The sequence below is a fragment of the Micromys minutus genome (assembly GCF_963924665.1).
Source record: "Micromys minutus genome assembly, chromosome: 12".
Lineage (NCBI taxonomy): Eukaryota > Metazoa > Chordata > Mammalia > Rodentia > Muridae > Micromys > Micromys minutus.
The window spans coordinates 5,881,886-5,897,360 of NC_137981.1; the positions used below are offsets into that span (position 1 = coordinate 5,881,886).

The following is a 15,475-nucleotide window of genomic DNA, read 5'->3' on the forward strand; positions in this document are numbered from 1 at the left end:
TAAAAGAATACTTTACCAATGTGTGTTCTAAATTAATAATCAAAATGTTAAATCGTCTCATTTTTAATGAAATTCATAAGAGCCCGAATTAATAAGTTCCTTTAGTAGCACAGAACATGAGCACCCGACTTTTGTTCTACTTGAAACTCATTTCTGTTCTCAGTCCTACAACTAGAGTGTGTGAATACAACTTCGCTTGAAGAGACAAGATTTCTATTTAGTAAAGTGGACACATCTTCTCTTTGCAAAGCTCTAGGTTGCTTTTATTATGGAGTTAGGGGATATAGAGCATATTAAACTAACTGAAACTGCTTGGTTTCTTTTTGTTGGTTTTGTTGTGTGTCTGTTTTTGTAGACACATTCCTTAACCCAGCGGAGAGCTGTTCAGGGCAGAAGAAAACGATTTGATGTACTGTTAGCAGAGCACAAAAACAGAACCAGGGAGAAGGAGCTTACTCGCCATCCGGACTCTCAGCAACTACCACACCCACTCAGGGACCCGAATCCCACCCCTCCTAAGACGCCGCAGGAGCCACACCTTCCTGCAGAATCAAAGCCTTCCTTAGCTAGTAAACCGAAACCTCATACCCCTAGTCTTCCAAGGTAAGCCGAGCCTCCAGCCATGTGCCTTTAGGGACTGACTCTACAGACAGCACACACCCTGTGCACCCCTCCATTTCCTGAGCAGCTGTGTTGTCAAGAGTGCGGTCTGCATCACTGTCAAATGCTGGAACGGATGTTTTTTAACTTGGGTTTTACTATAAAAACTGTTAAGTCTTCAGTAAGTTTTGACCAGGGCTTGTGATTATAGACATACACACTAGCATAAAGCTAGAACTGCCTGCCCTGTGTCGTGGTTCTGTACTGGGTTTTTCTTAACCCTGTTAAGCAGAGCTCAGACTGGGTCTTACTTCGTATTCCTAGTAGGAAACAGATAGTTTTGGCCATTTATTTCTTTGGGGTTTGGCTGTTTGCAGTAGTGAGAAAGCTTGTGGAGAAGCATTTGGTTTTAATAGTATCTGTTTATCAACATGGGTTTTCATTCACTCATTTGGGATGTAAAGTAGGCATTTTTGTATCTGATCCTTGGAAAGACTCCATTAAGGTAGAAGCACTTCCGTCAGATTAGTTATACTTGGACATGTCTGGACAGCCTGACATGAGCCCTGTAGTTCAGAAACAAGGGAATAGACAGTGGTCAGCGGAGGCTTCCAAAAATGCAGTCAGGTCTCAGACAAAGATTCTGTAGTTTGTCCTTCCTTTGGCATCTCCTTAATGAAGAGTTATCATTCAAAAGTTCAGATTTACTTGGAAACCACTAGGTCGTAATAGATGCAGGAAGGAAAGATGTTCAGACTGACCTTGAGAGTAATGGTGCTCTGTCATCCTTGTCTCCTCCTGTCCCTGTAGGTTATACTAGAGTCAGATACTCTTAACATTTTTGTGAAATGTGCAAAGTAGTCAATGAAAGAATTCTCGTAAGTTCCCCGCATGTTCTGTCTTGGGGAGGAAAATTCTGAGCTGCCTTGGTTTTGAAGGGCAGACATTCACCTTAGAATAGTGATGCTGAGGAGAGCTGTGTGGGTGTGCGCGTGAGTGCACATGTGCCCACCCTCACCTGAGTCAGCACGCTGGCCTAGGGCTGCTGGAGCCTGTCTCCTCCATCCTCTGCTTTTAGATGTGTGCAAGTTAATGCTGCTGAGGAGTGGGTTGTGCTCTCTGTTCTGAGCTGTGCTGTATTGCTTCCTCTTTCAGGCCTCCAGGTTGCCCCGCTCAGCAAGGAGGGAGTGCCCCCTTGGACCCTCCTCCAGGCCATGAGTCTCCACACCCGCCCTTGCCTGCCACTGAGCCAGCTTCTCGGTTATCCAGTGAGGAGGGTGAAGGTGATGACAGGGAAGAGCCTGTTGAGAAACTGGACTGTCACTATTCAGGTCGTCACCCTCAGCCAGCATCGGTGAGCTATGCATCCCCGAGCAGCCACATGCTGTGGCCTCCCTGGTGAAGTGCAGACAGGTCACTGAAGGGCACAGAGACTGTCTGTGGCTGTGCACGTAGCACACCTTACGGTGCTGTGTATCCATTCTGGGCCTCGAAAACTTTTTCTTCTCTTTTCCCCAAAACTGTCAGGGGCATTGCTGTGGCTATGGCTTATAGCTGCTGGTACTTGAGGCTTTTAGTCCTGCCTTTTCTGGGATCTTTTTCTTTTCTTGAGCATGGAAGAACCTGGACCTCTGTGATGGCAGCAGAGGTGACACTTGTACGCTGTGCTCTCTTTCAGTTTTGCACATTTGGGAGCCGGCAGATTGGAAGAGGTTATTATGTGTTTGACTCCAGGTGGAACCGGCTTCGCTGTGCCCTCAACCTTATGGTAGAGAAGCATCTGAACGCACAGCTATGGAAGTAAGTATCTTTTGTTTGGTGGCATGGGGTGAGCTGACCTGCCTCAAAATGTATTTTCTTGATGACCTCAAGTTGGTTTTAAGACTATGACATGCTTAGCTACATGGGAAGTGGCCACTGGCTAAATGTAGAAGGAAAGTACCTACTCTTTAGTGCATTCATGTACTCTTTCAGCAACCACACCTTGTGCTGGGTACAGGAGCTCCAGCTGGAAGGACCTCATCTTATAGTTAGGCGTGTAGGAGAACAAAAATCTGTGAAAGAAGAGAGATACCGGCTTATTATTCTCACAAGTCTTTGCTCTATGACTATGAGTACTCTTTTTGTCCTTATTTTTTAGTTAATGAGACTGATACAAAGTCACATGACAGGCTAGTGCCACTAAGGTTCAGTTTGTTTCCAAACAGTGCGTAGATGGGAAAACAACAGGCTGTTTGACTCAGAGAAAGCTTTTCTGAGATGATTGGGTCTGGAAGAGCTGTCACTAGGATGTGAGCAGTATTTGGTTATAGGAGAAGAAACCAGTATGTGTCTAGTCGGAAAAGGTGATGACTTGTTTGAGAAACAGCAAAAGAGAGTGAGTGTGAGAATATGACAAACCCAGAAGATCAGGAGCCACTGGCACTGTTGGGTGCAGCAGCAGTAATCTGGGGAAGGTTTTAAGAAGAGCTGGGAGCTTGGCTTTGCACCTTTACACTTTGGAGGTTTTGCTGTTTGCTGTGCTGGGCATACTAGCTAAGCACTGTGTCAGTTATCGGTCCACCATTGAAACATCTCAGATAGTATCATGTATCCTAATGTTTGCTAAATAGTTCATAAAAAGGGAAGCGATCCTTGGCCACAGAAACTTGGATTCAGCATTTCAAGTCAGCTCACTTCTATGCAGCTCTTCTCAAAGCAGATGTTTCTGTATTCTGGAGAACATTTCTGAAGCTCTCTGACCCAGGGAAGGGATGCCTTTAAAAGAATATTTTGGGAAAGCTTGTGTTCAGTGAAATATTTTATTATAGGGACTCTCAAGTCATCTGCTGCACATCCAAGGCCCACCATTGGCTAATACCTTTTGAATGGATGATAGTGAGGCCATTTGCTTTCATGGCTTGGTTTCCTGGTAGTCAGATACAAGTGGTCAGGGCCTTAGTTTGTAGTCAGAAAGCTTATTTTTGTGACTATTGACAGGACCTGGCTTTGTGCACTTAGCACTTGATCTGCTGCCTTGCTCTCTTCCTCCTTCTTTCCCCTTCATGGGGAGGGGTGCTCCTCTTCATGGGGAGGGGTGCTCCTTTTCATGGGGAGGGGTGCTCCTTCCTGCTCTGGGAGGAAATCCACAGCCATTGGTGGAGCAGAGATGGTTTTGGTTCCTAGTGGCTTGTGTGGACAAGTGCCATGAACATGTGAAAACACGTTTCTGAGGCTGATCTGGCAAGATCTGGCAAGGACGGCCGCCTCATTCATCCCCCGTTCATTATCACGAACTCTGCTTTACTTGTTTTAGCCCCAGTCTTGGTAAAACCACAAATGACCTTGAATTTCTGCTCTCCCAGTGTTGACCATTTGTGTGCTGGGATGACAGCACACCGTAGCTGGTTGGATGTGGTGCTGTGGGTCAGACGCACAGCGTTCTGTTTGCTCTGCCATCTGAGTCATGCATCTCTAGCTCCATCACCTCTCTTTTTAAAATCAGTGCAGCAGTGTGAGCTTAGCACTTCTCACCCAGATAGAAACACTGCCCAGAGAGTCTCTGTGAGACCCTGCAGGGTTTTGTCACAGTGTTTGAGGTCCTATCAGACTGGCTCAGCAGAAAGTTTTTTTATGGGAAGAACCTGATTTAAAGAAGCATTCTTGTGCCCTTACCCTTTAGCATATTCTAGTAAACAGGTGTCAGTAGAGACCTGAGGTGAACCTAAAACATGTCCTCTGTGGTGCCTGGGTACTCTTGCACAGTAGTGGAGGTTGGCCACTGCCTTTTCTGGAGCATTGCTGTGACTCAAAAATCACTTCTGTATACCCTCTGCCTGTACTGATCTCAAATCACCTTTACAGTTCACAATGCCAGTTCCCCAGCCTCCTGCACTCTGTTATTTTCTTGAATGTCTTTAATTAGCTTTTTAGAGCTTTTAAAATGAAAAGTAAAAGAAAACAAAACAGTTACATCACTTCAAGAGGTTCAGATGCTGCCTGTGGAGGAAGACGACCCCCTGCCTCCCGAATCTTAGCCTGTTTTTTGAATCCCAGCATCAAGAGCCACCTGGTGGTCACAGTCAGTTACTGCATCCAGTAAGCAATCTTTTCTCGAGAGCTAGCCTAGGTACCTTGTTCAGAGGCTGATACTGGAGAGTTTGAGGCCTAGGAATTCACATTGTTAACAGACCTCTCAAGAAATACTGTGTGTCTTCTTACAAGCATACAGCCAGGATTCTCATGTGGAATCCACATTGTAGTCTGTTAGAGAGAGCTGAAAACTGACTGAAGTCTGTACACTCTTCCTGAAATTTCCTGTATTATAAGTATGGTTATGGCGTAAGCTCCATAAATGCTTATAGCGTGCAACCAAGTGACAAAGCAGAAGTGCAGTGTGCATTTTAAATAGAAACAAAGTTACACGCCAGCATTTCAGCCATATTAGACTGATCTCCAGTGGGTGGTGATGTAGTCAGCTGAGTGCCACATCATCTAGGCTTGGGCAGGATGGTCTCGGCACAGCCTTCTCCAACCTATTGTTTTGTTGAGCTCGGGTGTGTGTGTGTGTGTGTGTGTGTGTGTGTGTGTGTGTGTGTGTGTAACAGGTGTAGGTCTCATACATTGCTCATTGCTTTGCTCCAGGGATGTTATCCTCAGGCCTCGAGTGGTTGGGATTATGGCCTGCACCCTCTGTCCAGCTGTTACCACCTGAGATTTAATGCTGTCATTCTTACTAGATTTTCTTGTTCTTTTATGCTGTCACATTTATTTAAAAAAAAACTTGGAGTGAAAATAAAAGAGATCTCCTGTGTTTGACTCTCCAAATAGTTTTCTCATCCCCTATTGAGTATTTGCCCAGACATTACAAAGAGAATACTTTGTTATAACACCCAAACAAGTCCCCTTCGGATTTGCCTCCTGTGCGGTGTTCTGGTCAGTAGTTAAAATCTGCCCGTTGCTCAAGTAACTCATTCTTGCTGAATCTTTTCAGCGTTTGAATACTATATTCCAGGCCTTATGGATAAAATGGTACATAGGGTGCCAGTTACAATATCTACAAAGGAGTAGATGATTTACAGTCACATATTAAAAGTCATCTTCAGGCCTACAAAATCTGTCAGCAGGGAAGCAAGGCATGGTGACCGGGGCAGACTTCTTCAAGAAACAGTGAGTTGCGAGCTCTTGCATTGTGGCCTGTGCCTAAGGAAGAGTGCTTGCTAAGGATCAGCAGTGGAGGGTTTAAGCTAGGGTTGTAGCATGTGTGTCATGCATGCACAGTGTGTTTCCAGGGTCCTCAGGAAGCATAAAGAATCTTTGTGAGATTATGTTTCTCAGTACCGAATATACAGGTTGCCCATCTGTAACCATCAGGGCAGTTGTGAGTATGGTCAGCACTTGTGACCAGCTGTGGTACTTACCACCGTGGTATCTCATTTTTACAGGAAAATCCCACCAGTGCCCTGTACCACATCACCTGTTTCTGCTCGTGCTCCTCACCGGACAAATTCTGTGTCGACATCACAAAGTGGGATCAGCTACTTAGCAGCAACCACTGTCTCTGCGCCTCCAGTTCTGCTGCCATCCACCTGCATCTCCCCAAATAGCAAATCGGTACCAGCGCATGGAACCACTGTAAATGCACAGCCTGCTGTCTCTGGGGCGATGGATCCTGTGTGCAGTATGCAGTCCAGACAAGTATCCACTTCATCCTCATCCCCCTCCACACCCTCTGGCCTCTCTTCAGTCCCCTCTTCCCCTCTGTCCAGAAAACCTCAGAAATTGAAACCTAGCAAGTCTGTAAGGCCCAAGGAGCTGTCTGCTGTCAGCACTAACTGTCACAATGCCAGTAGCAGTACCAGTGGTGGCTCAGGAAAGAAACGCAAAAACAGTTCCCCACTGTTAGTTCATTCTTCCTCCTCTTCTGCGTCATCCTCCTCTTCTCATTCCGTGGACTCTTTTAGGAAAAACTGTGTGGCTCACTCTGGGACTCCATACCTGTCAACAGCACCATCTTCCCACAGTATCAGCCTCAACTGTGTGACAAATAAAACACACTCAGTGAGCCGTGAGCAGGTGGGGCGGGGTCCCGCTGCTGTGAGCCCTGCAGAGTCCATCAAGAGGATGAGTGTAATGGTGAACAGCAGTGACTCCACTCTCTCTCTCGGCCCATTCATCCATCAGTCCAGTGAACTGCCTGTCAACCCACACTCACACACTCCTCTAGACAAACTCATAGGCAAGAAAAGAAAGTGCTCTCCGGGCTCTAGCATGGTTGGCAGCAGTGGCAGCAAGCCTACAAAGGTTGCCAAATTGCCAGCTATGAACAACGTCCACATGAAACACACAGGCACCATCCCAGGGGCACAAGGATTGACGAACAATTCCCTCCTCCATCAGGTAGGAAGTGGACTCTGATTTCTGGAAGTGTCTCTTGCCTCTATTTTGGGGACTTTGGCCAGTTGTGAAATTTGGCCACTGATTTGGTTGGTTGGTTTGCCCATAATGGATGCCCAGCTTTCATGGTAATCTCTAACAAAGGAGAGTCCATGTCTGTGAAGGGGAACCTCTACGGAAAGTCTATTTTTCAACGATGTTCCTGACTAGAGAAACTAAACATGCACTTAGTATCTAGGCCTGAGGAAAGCATCAAGCTTGAGAGGTTAGTTCCAATGAGAAGGGGTTTCCTTTGCAGAGGCAGAGGGTTGGTATCTGATGCTGTTAGAAATGGAAGCAGAGAGCATGCTCAATCTGCATAGTTGTTCTAGTGTGTTCCCGTGAAGAAAGCCAGGCTGAAATCAAGCTGATCTAGTAAGCAATGACTTAAAGACCTTAACAAGTTCAGAATGTTTTTTACCTTCAGCAATTCATATATTCTTGTTAGATCATACTCTGTTTTCAAGAGAGGCAGGAGACAAGATTTAGTATTGGCATAGCTGAAGCTTGAAGCCTGTCCCAAGTACATTCTTAAGAAGAAATGTATTGTGCATCCCATTGGGTTCAGAGTAGTCGTGACTTGCTTGTGCTGTGTCTTGTCTGTTCCTGGCCTTCTGCTGGCTTCTTCTGGCTGTCTCTCATGTAGTTCTGTGTTCCTGCTCATCTCTCATCTAGTAATGTCATTCATCAGGATGTCTTCTCTCCTTGCTTATGAACAGGACTTGCAGCAGCAGCACCCAAGAGCCCTGACTTAAAAAGTGAGGCTCTCTTATGTTATTTTCCGTTTTCCTTATCTTCAGAAGTTAACTGCTTTGTTTTGTAGCTACTCATATAGTTATGACTCATGTAGCAGGACAAATGCAGCATGAGATAATATACTCATCCCTCCACACTTCCGAGAGTAATGTCCCGTTGGTTTAAGACCTCTGTAGGAGAGGTTGTGACATCTACACACATGTGCAGCACATTGCACACTGTCACCTACAGGTCACCAACTGATGGGAGAGATGAAGGTACAGGCGGTCATTCTACACAGCAGGGACTCAGCGCTCATGCAGGGTTGGCCCGAGGGGTAGTCCCACTGACGTGTGGCAGCTCGTTTCTGTCTTGTCACCAGTTTAAAGAGAGACTGCAGAGCTGGGCTCCCATTTGAATTTTCTCCTTTATTCCCTTTTTAAACGTCTGCTTCTGCTTACATATCTGATGGACAATTTGGGTCATGATCTTCCAATTTTCCCTCTGCCTTTTATGATGGGGTTGGGGCCTGTCTTCCAGGAAGACCAGACAGTCTTTAAGTTTAGCTTCTTAAAATCAGTATCAACTCAAGGTTACGTTATAAAAAGATTTCCTCTATTGAGGATTTGTTTTTGTTTTTAATTATACTTCACAAATCCTAGGGACCCTGTGGCTTGCAATCAGTATATACTGTATTTCAGTTTTATCTTTCAGTGGGAGGAATCTTAACAGCTACATACAAATCTCAGAACCCATGACTTAAAAGCACTTTGAAGAATGCTATTTCTAAAGCTGGGCATGGGGACACATGTCTTAAATCCCAGCATTCTGGAGACAGAAGTTCGAGACCAGCCTGGCCTACATAGCAGGTTTCAGGGCAGCCAGGGCTACACACAGAAACCTTGTCCGAAATCAAAGTAAATAAATGCTGGTTCTAGAGAAGTTGCTTGGGTTGGCTAATCTTTGAACAGAGAAGTGAAGTATGGAGCCCAAGGCTTAGCACTGTGTAGCCCCTCTTGATCTGCAAACTTGTTCATGGCTTCTATACTTTAGAAGTCCCATGGGAAGGCCAGAGTTCCCTCCCTATGCTGTGGGCAGTGCCTTGGGTGTAGACCACCATACCTGAGTGTCAGCACATCTAGTTTTCTTATGAATTAACAGCCTAGAATACCTCCAAGGACACAAATTTTAAAACAAAAACAAAACAAACAACCCAGCTTACAAGGAAAACTTGAGTGCTGGAATCCCAGACAGTGGTCTCTTGTTGCCCATGTTTTGGAAGTGCGTCTTTACAAAGCTTCAGGCTGGGGCTGTGATGGCTTTCCCTGGCCCCAGCGGGTCAGTGGAACTTAGGCATGGGATGTCCTTGTGTAGATTGGGAGCACAGCATCCAGCCCCTTACTCACGTATTTCCTCATCCCTCTGTTTTGAAAGCCAAAGGCACGACCCTGACAGCTGACAGTGCCACTGGAAGGAATAATCCAGATATGTTTGAAGACAAGTTACACCTCTGCTCAGCACTCTGGACTCCACGATGCCTTTGAGTCTCTTTTTCTAAACTCCTGTGGGCCTTCAGGGTAACCTCTGGCTGTTTGACAAGGATTTCCCGAAGCTCTGTCTGTAGCAGTGAGTACACGCAAAGGACACTGGACTCAGTTCAGCCACCGGATGCTTTCAGTGTTAAACGTGGTCTGGACTGCTTGCTACCAATCTGTGCGAAGTTTTTGTTTGTGTTTTGTTTGTGTTTTTAACTTGGAGCATATCATGGAGCCACTCTTGAAGTAGATTGGTTGGGGAAGAAGGTTTTGGCAAGAGCTTTTCTGTAGACTCTCCTGTCTCTCTGCCAGAGGGTTTTGAACACATTCTCTTCTGTAAGTCGGTCTCCAGAAGGTAGGCACCTTGACTGGAGACTGGAGGCCTTCCAAAGAAAGGGGGTGAGTTGCATCCTGAGTAGCCTCCTAGGATATCTGGCTTTAGATTTTTTTATAGCAGTGTTCAGGAATAGAAATCTGATGTTGGTCAATGCATCATGACATATCAGCCCAGCCCTTTTCAAGTAATTTGGGATAAGAAGCTTATCAAGTTCTTCAGACTTAAGAACTGGCTTGAAGCTGCTGATGCCTGGATATTAAGTTAAAGTATCTCAGAAGCTTAGTTTTCATGGTACAAAAGCATGTGTGGGAAAAAGTGAGGAAGAATGAAGAAAAGACAGAAAGAGAGACAAGGAAAACTAGTTCAGTGATGACAAGCCAGTTGGGACGCTAGATCCGGGAAGGTGAAAAAATATTCAAGTGAGGCAAAATTTGTAGGATTTCCAAAGAGACCGACTTTTCTTGTCACTGCTGAAACTGTGTCAGATTGGGGTGATTGTCTCACTCAGCCTGCGTTTTAAGATCTGTCTTTTTAAAAGTTACTATAATCTCCTTAAAAATGTCCAAGGCATTACTCCCATTTCCTCTTTCCCTGTTGTTTGGAGAACTGAGAGTACGTTTCTTCCAGTCCTGCTGTCATTGTGTCTGTGTCATGGCTTCCCGTCAGGCCCTTAGAGGTGGTCGGAGAGCCTTGTGTGCATGGAGAGCCATGGAGAGAAGCAGCTTTGTGAGGATAAAGTGTTTACTCTTGCACACCTTTTTCTTGTGACAGGAACAGCCATCTTCCTTCAAGTGAGGTTTAAAGCCCTCTAAGATTTCTTAGTACCCCACTCCCAAAGAATGTTTAATGTGTTAAAACATTGCTTGAAACAATGTCTACCAGTGAATTTGGGGATGATCTAAGGCCACTGTAACAGCTCCTTCTCAGAGGACCGAGGCCTTGGGCTTAGGGAGAGTACAGTGGAGTGGCCAACAGGGCACCACCAAGGCTCCTAGCCCTGTCCTGGCCAGTGTCTGGGCAGAGCCCAGTCAGTGCGTCCTTTCCCTACAGTTCGTAGATTACAAACTTGAGATTCAGGGAATTTCAGTCAACAACAGGTAGAATGAATAGTAAATACTTGGTTACCAGCCTAATAATGTGAATTGCTACATTTACTCTTATTGTGTAAGAACACAAAGACTTTATGCAGATACTTTAACTGTAAATTAATGGAAAATGTTGATTTTTTTTAAGGGAAAACAGAATCTTACTTATTATGCAATCAGTCAGTGAATGTTTTAAAGGTGATGCTAGAGGAGTTCTAGAGCATGCCGATGGCCAGTGTGGTAAAGTTCGGAGGCCCATCAGATTGTCTGTCCTAGTGCTGGGGAAGGAGCAGAGGGAATCCTAGCTCAGTCATTACTTGCTGACCAGTGCAATGGGGTATGGGGTAGATTTATTTTCAGAGCCGGGGACTTGATGGTTATAAATTAAATTGCTTTTAGTGATGGAATTTATCGACAGATGTTGTTCCGAAAGATGTGAATAGGAGCCACAATAGAAAGTTTATTCAGAATAAACTAGATGCTTAGGTTAATGAGTGTTATAATTTGATTTCTTAGACTGGGGTTTTAATTGAACTTCATTGTATCTCCAGGAAACACACAGAGCCTCGGGATTAGGAAAAGCCATTTTGGATTCTGCCTGCCACAAACACATATTCTAAACAGTGCTACTAAAGTTTAGACTGTTCAGATATTTTATTTTCTCTGACAACTACTTTTTATGATGATGAACAATTAAGACCATTTAAAATATGGGAGTACAAATATTTTTTTGAATTAGATTAACTTGCAAAAACCAAACTTGCAGTGCTTGGGTTGTTTCTAAGACAGACTTTGGTGTCAATTTAAAACCAAGATAATTTTTTATATTCTTTCCAATAGGACTCATGACAGCTTCTGCAATTTTCTTAAACTACAAAAAAAAAAAAAAAAAAAAAAAAAAAAAAAAAATGCTGCAATGATGAACAAAGAATCATAAAACCTACTTTTGTATCTTTATTTTGGAATTTCTTGTTCTATTATAAATATGGAAGTATCCCTATTTCAGAAGACATATTTTGTTAAAAAATGAATTGTACATATTTAAATATGTATTTTTGCACAGGTCTTTTTTTCTGATATCCTGTTTTGGTACAATTAAGATCATCTAGTATTTATTTATTAATTAATAAAAATAAATACCTTTTTATAATTTGAAGTGGTTCACTGCCAAGCCAGTAGTTTAGAACCTGCCTCCTTTACAGTTAAGGGATGCCTCTGTTGTGTGGGAGTCGCTGTCCCTTTTAGCGTCTTGGGAGGGTGGATTCATGATATGGGCACGGCACCTCTCGGCTGCCTGAAATCCAAATAGACTACGTGGAGCTAAGTGACACACTGCTTTTCTTTTAATTGTGTGTGTGTGTGTGTGTGTGTGTGTGTGTGTGTGTGAGAGAGAGAGAGAGAGAGAGAGAGAGAGAGAGAGAGAGAGAGAGAGAGAGAGCATGCTCTGAGCACACCTGTGTTGTTAGTATGTGCCGTGGTTTAAAACTAATGAGGAAACAAACCAAACTGAAAGTGCCTGAACATAGTTGAAGCTCAGACCGAGATCTTTAAAGACTTGAATGCTGAGTTGAACTTCTGAAGTTTGCTTTTTCCACCTAAATATTATTTCTTAAAGTTTTAGTGGAGAATTTAAAAGCCACCAAGGTTGGTAATTTTTATAAGGTATTTTAAAATTAAGACCTTTTGGTTCACAGCAGTTTAACTGGCAATGGATTGCCCAGTGCCACCAAGGGTTATAAACTGTTGTCAGCCAGCAACTGTTTGTTATTTACTCGTGTAATACAGAGTGTAAGATGGGATATTTAAAATATTTTGTATTAAAAAATACAAGAAGTACCTCGGAGAACATTGAAAAAATGTTTAATTTGAAAAAAAAAATGTAACTTATAAAAGGCAGCTGTCTTCCTGTAAGAGTTCCGTTGCCAAGGGATTTCTTGATGTCTCCTGGGTTGGGGTCAAGCTAGGCTTTGAAAAATGATTGTTAAAAGTTTCACTGTTTAAAAGAGAGTAATCGTTTTTACATCTTAATGTAAGACATTTTCCCATTTTCAGATCACTTAAATGAGCACTACATACCGTCAGTGTGAATGCAGGGCCTTGGTTAGTAAAGCAATCTCCTGTGTGAAGATGTGTGACTAGTCTGATACATGTGTACCCATGATCAAGAGCATCTCAGCTGGACTTTGTGTTGGCTGCTGTACAGAAATGAACAAATGTTAAGGGATAGAAATTACTTTGGATATTTAAGAGAAGAAATATATAGTCTATTTGTTTTGTAACAAGTTTCTGTAAATAAAATAATTTATACTATTTATAAGAAAAGTTGTGTTTTGCTTTATGAGAAACTAGTTTGTTGAACAAATGTGTTACTAAATGGGCAGTAAAATTAGGACTTCTCAATAAATGAGGTTGGCTGCATGAACGTCTCTGCCTTGTCCAGTACCTTTCCCATCAGCTTTACCACAGACAGCCTTTCCTTTACCCTTCCTCTACTATAGTCGGAATTCCCTTGAGACCTTCCCATTCTTGGGCAGAAAGCTCTGTCTTGGGTGAAATCAATCCCATATAAACAAGACTGTTGTGTTGTATCCTGGCCTGACCCTGTATGTGAAGGGAGGGAGGAGCTGCCAGTACAGAGACATTCCACTCAAGCCTGCTTGTTTGTGAGTTTGATGCATAGAGATAAGTTCTTGTCACATTCTTCCTGCTAGAGGCTTTAAATCTGGAGCTCATGCGGTCTCTTTCCCCCCTTTCTATACTTAGAAATCATTTCTCTATATATACAAATGAATGTTAGTTACATTCAGGGTACATTAATTGTATCTTTAAAAGGTCACTCTCATTTTTTGTTGTTGCTTAAAGGAAGCAACTCATTTGTATATGAATTAGCCAAACTGGACAGACCCCTCAGTGCCTCATGAACTTTCCAATTTCTTCTCTGATGGATTAGCAAATGATCCAGTGACAAATCTCCTTGTGGGTAAATCACAGTCCTGTGCCATATTGGGGGGGGGGGGGGGGAGGAAAAAAAAGGGAACTTTCTTACTGCCTTTCTTTGCAAGTCATCTGCCCTGGATGATAAGCCATCTTGAGGGGCAGTCAGCAGTTTTGGGTCTCGCCATAGGGGGATCTCACTGGCAGAGAGTGAAGACTGCAAATAGGATAAAGGTATGATGAAATGTGGGAAATTATTCATGAAACTTGCTGCATGGATGGAGCTGTCAGATTGTTGCTGTTAGGAGCCTTTATCCTCAGGAACATAAAGAGCAAGTTCATATAGTCCTGGAGATAATATTAAAGCCGAGATAATTCCTGGGCCTGTGCATCTGGACACATGGGTTATTGCAGCAGCCCAGAAGTCAAAGACCTGATAGATTCTTCCCTGTTTCCAACACTGTCAGGCTCTTCAAACATGTTTTTACTTTACAGTTCCTAATCAAAAGGCTCTCCACAGGGCAGCATGGAGACCCAATGGGAACAGGCACTTGTCACCAAACCTTAGACCTGAGTTTGATCCCTATGATACACATTGTAGAAGCTCTTTGATGTTCTTGTTGCTGGAAGCAGCTCCCTAAGTTAGATGTTGATTTTGTAAAGTTGGTTATTGGTCTTGTTTCCCTCATTTAATACACCCAAAGTGGAAACTTAGTCACGTAATTTTCTGTCAGTCAAAATTAGAATTTTTCCAGAAGGAGGAGTCTCAAATACTATTAATACTTTTTGAAAATATCCATCACTGCCAGCCCCCTCCAGTAACTGCTGCAGAGGGAATTGACAGGATTTGGGGCCAGAAGTTAAGGCTGCGGCGTGATCCACATAATCACTGCTGTGTTTCTAAGCCTGCCACGGGGAAGAGGAGAGTAATTTTGGATATCTTTCAAAAACTGAATAGTGGCCTTACATCTTTTTCCCTTTACATCTAAAGGGGTCCATGCACCTCATGGATGATCAGTGTGTAATTTTGAGATTGGAATGCCTCCTTTTCTTTCCCAGGCTTGGTGTTCTGTGTGACACAACAAAAATTACTTCATTGACATCAGTATTAACAAGTAAAGGCCAAATGACAGACTATCAAAGCTGGGAATGACTAGTATCAAATTTGTTCTAACTCAGACTTGTAACAGTTAAAACTTGTGGTCAGTTTCATGACATTGGTCTAGGTGCCTCAGTTTAGCCATGCAGTAATGAAAGTGGCTTCTATGACATTCTTCACAGAAGCAGGCTTAAAGTGTATCTGGACTTTGGGGTTTATCGTGTAAAATGAACTTCAATATTCTCTAAAGATTATCAGAATAAAAAATGAATTTCTCTAGGAGTCAGAGGGCCAGTACACAGGGAGCTGGCCCTAGAGCTGGCCTTGTTTGGTTAATAAATGCAGTGGAACTGTTTCTTTCATGTCTTGTCATATTTCAAAGATGTCAAGTGCTAGAGATAAGGCTCACGTAAGTTTGGTTCCCAGAACTCACAACCTCTTGTAACTCCAATTCCAGGGGAATCTAGTACTTGATACTGACTGCCTGGCGCTCGTGCACACGCGCGCGCACACACACACACACACACACACACACACACTTTAAACAAATGAAAGATGTTAGATATTTTATTTTTAGCTCTAAGCTGACACTTGAAGAGTTCACTCAGAATTTCTAACTAATCTTAAACTACATAAGAAGGCCTCCAGTTTTGTATTAAGTATGCAGATTGTGAACACAATCATCATAATGTTAACAGTTATTTGCAGAGAACTGTTCTTACATTGTTCTAGGCAG

At 43.4% G+C, this 15,475-nt stretch overlaps 1 protein-coding gene across 3 annotated transcripts in view; it reads left to right on the plus strand.

The window, feature by feature from the left end:
• Positions 1–13,066, plus strand: part of ATXN7 (ataxin 7) — a gene marked incomplete at its 3' end in the record, with an annotated part of 129,400 nt that extends 116,334 nt beyond the window's left edge. For 2 of the 3 annotated variants that reach the window (XM_080926538.1, XM_080926539.1), the window contains 5 exons: positions 356–603; positions 1,756–1,954; positions 2,279–2,400; positions 6,024–6,978; positions 9,184–13,066. In XM_080926538.1, the coding sequence (XP_080782664.1) occupies positions 356–603; positions 1,756–1,954; positions 2,279–2,400; positions 6,024–6,978; positions 9,184–9,201 (1,542 nt within the window). Of the gene's footprint in view, positions 1–355; positions 604–1,755; positions 1,955–2,278; positions 2,401–6,023; positions 6,997–9,183 lie in introns of those variants that run through there. The other variant, XM_080926540.1, reaches the window with a different exon arrangement.
• Between the last annotated feature and the right edge of the window lie 2,409 nt (positions 13,067–15,475).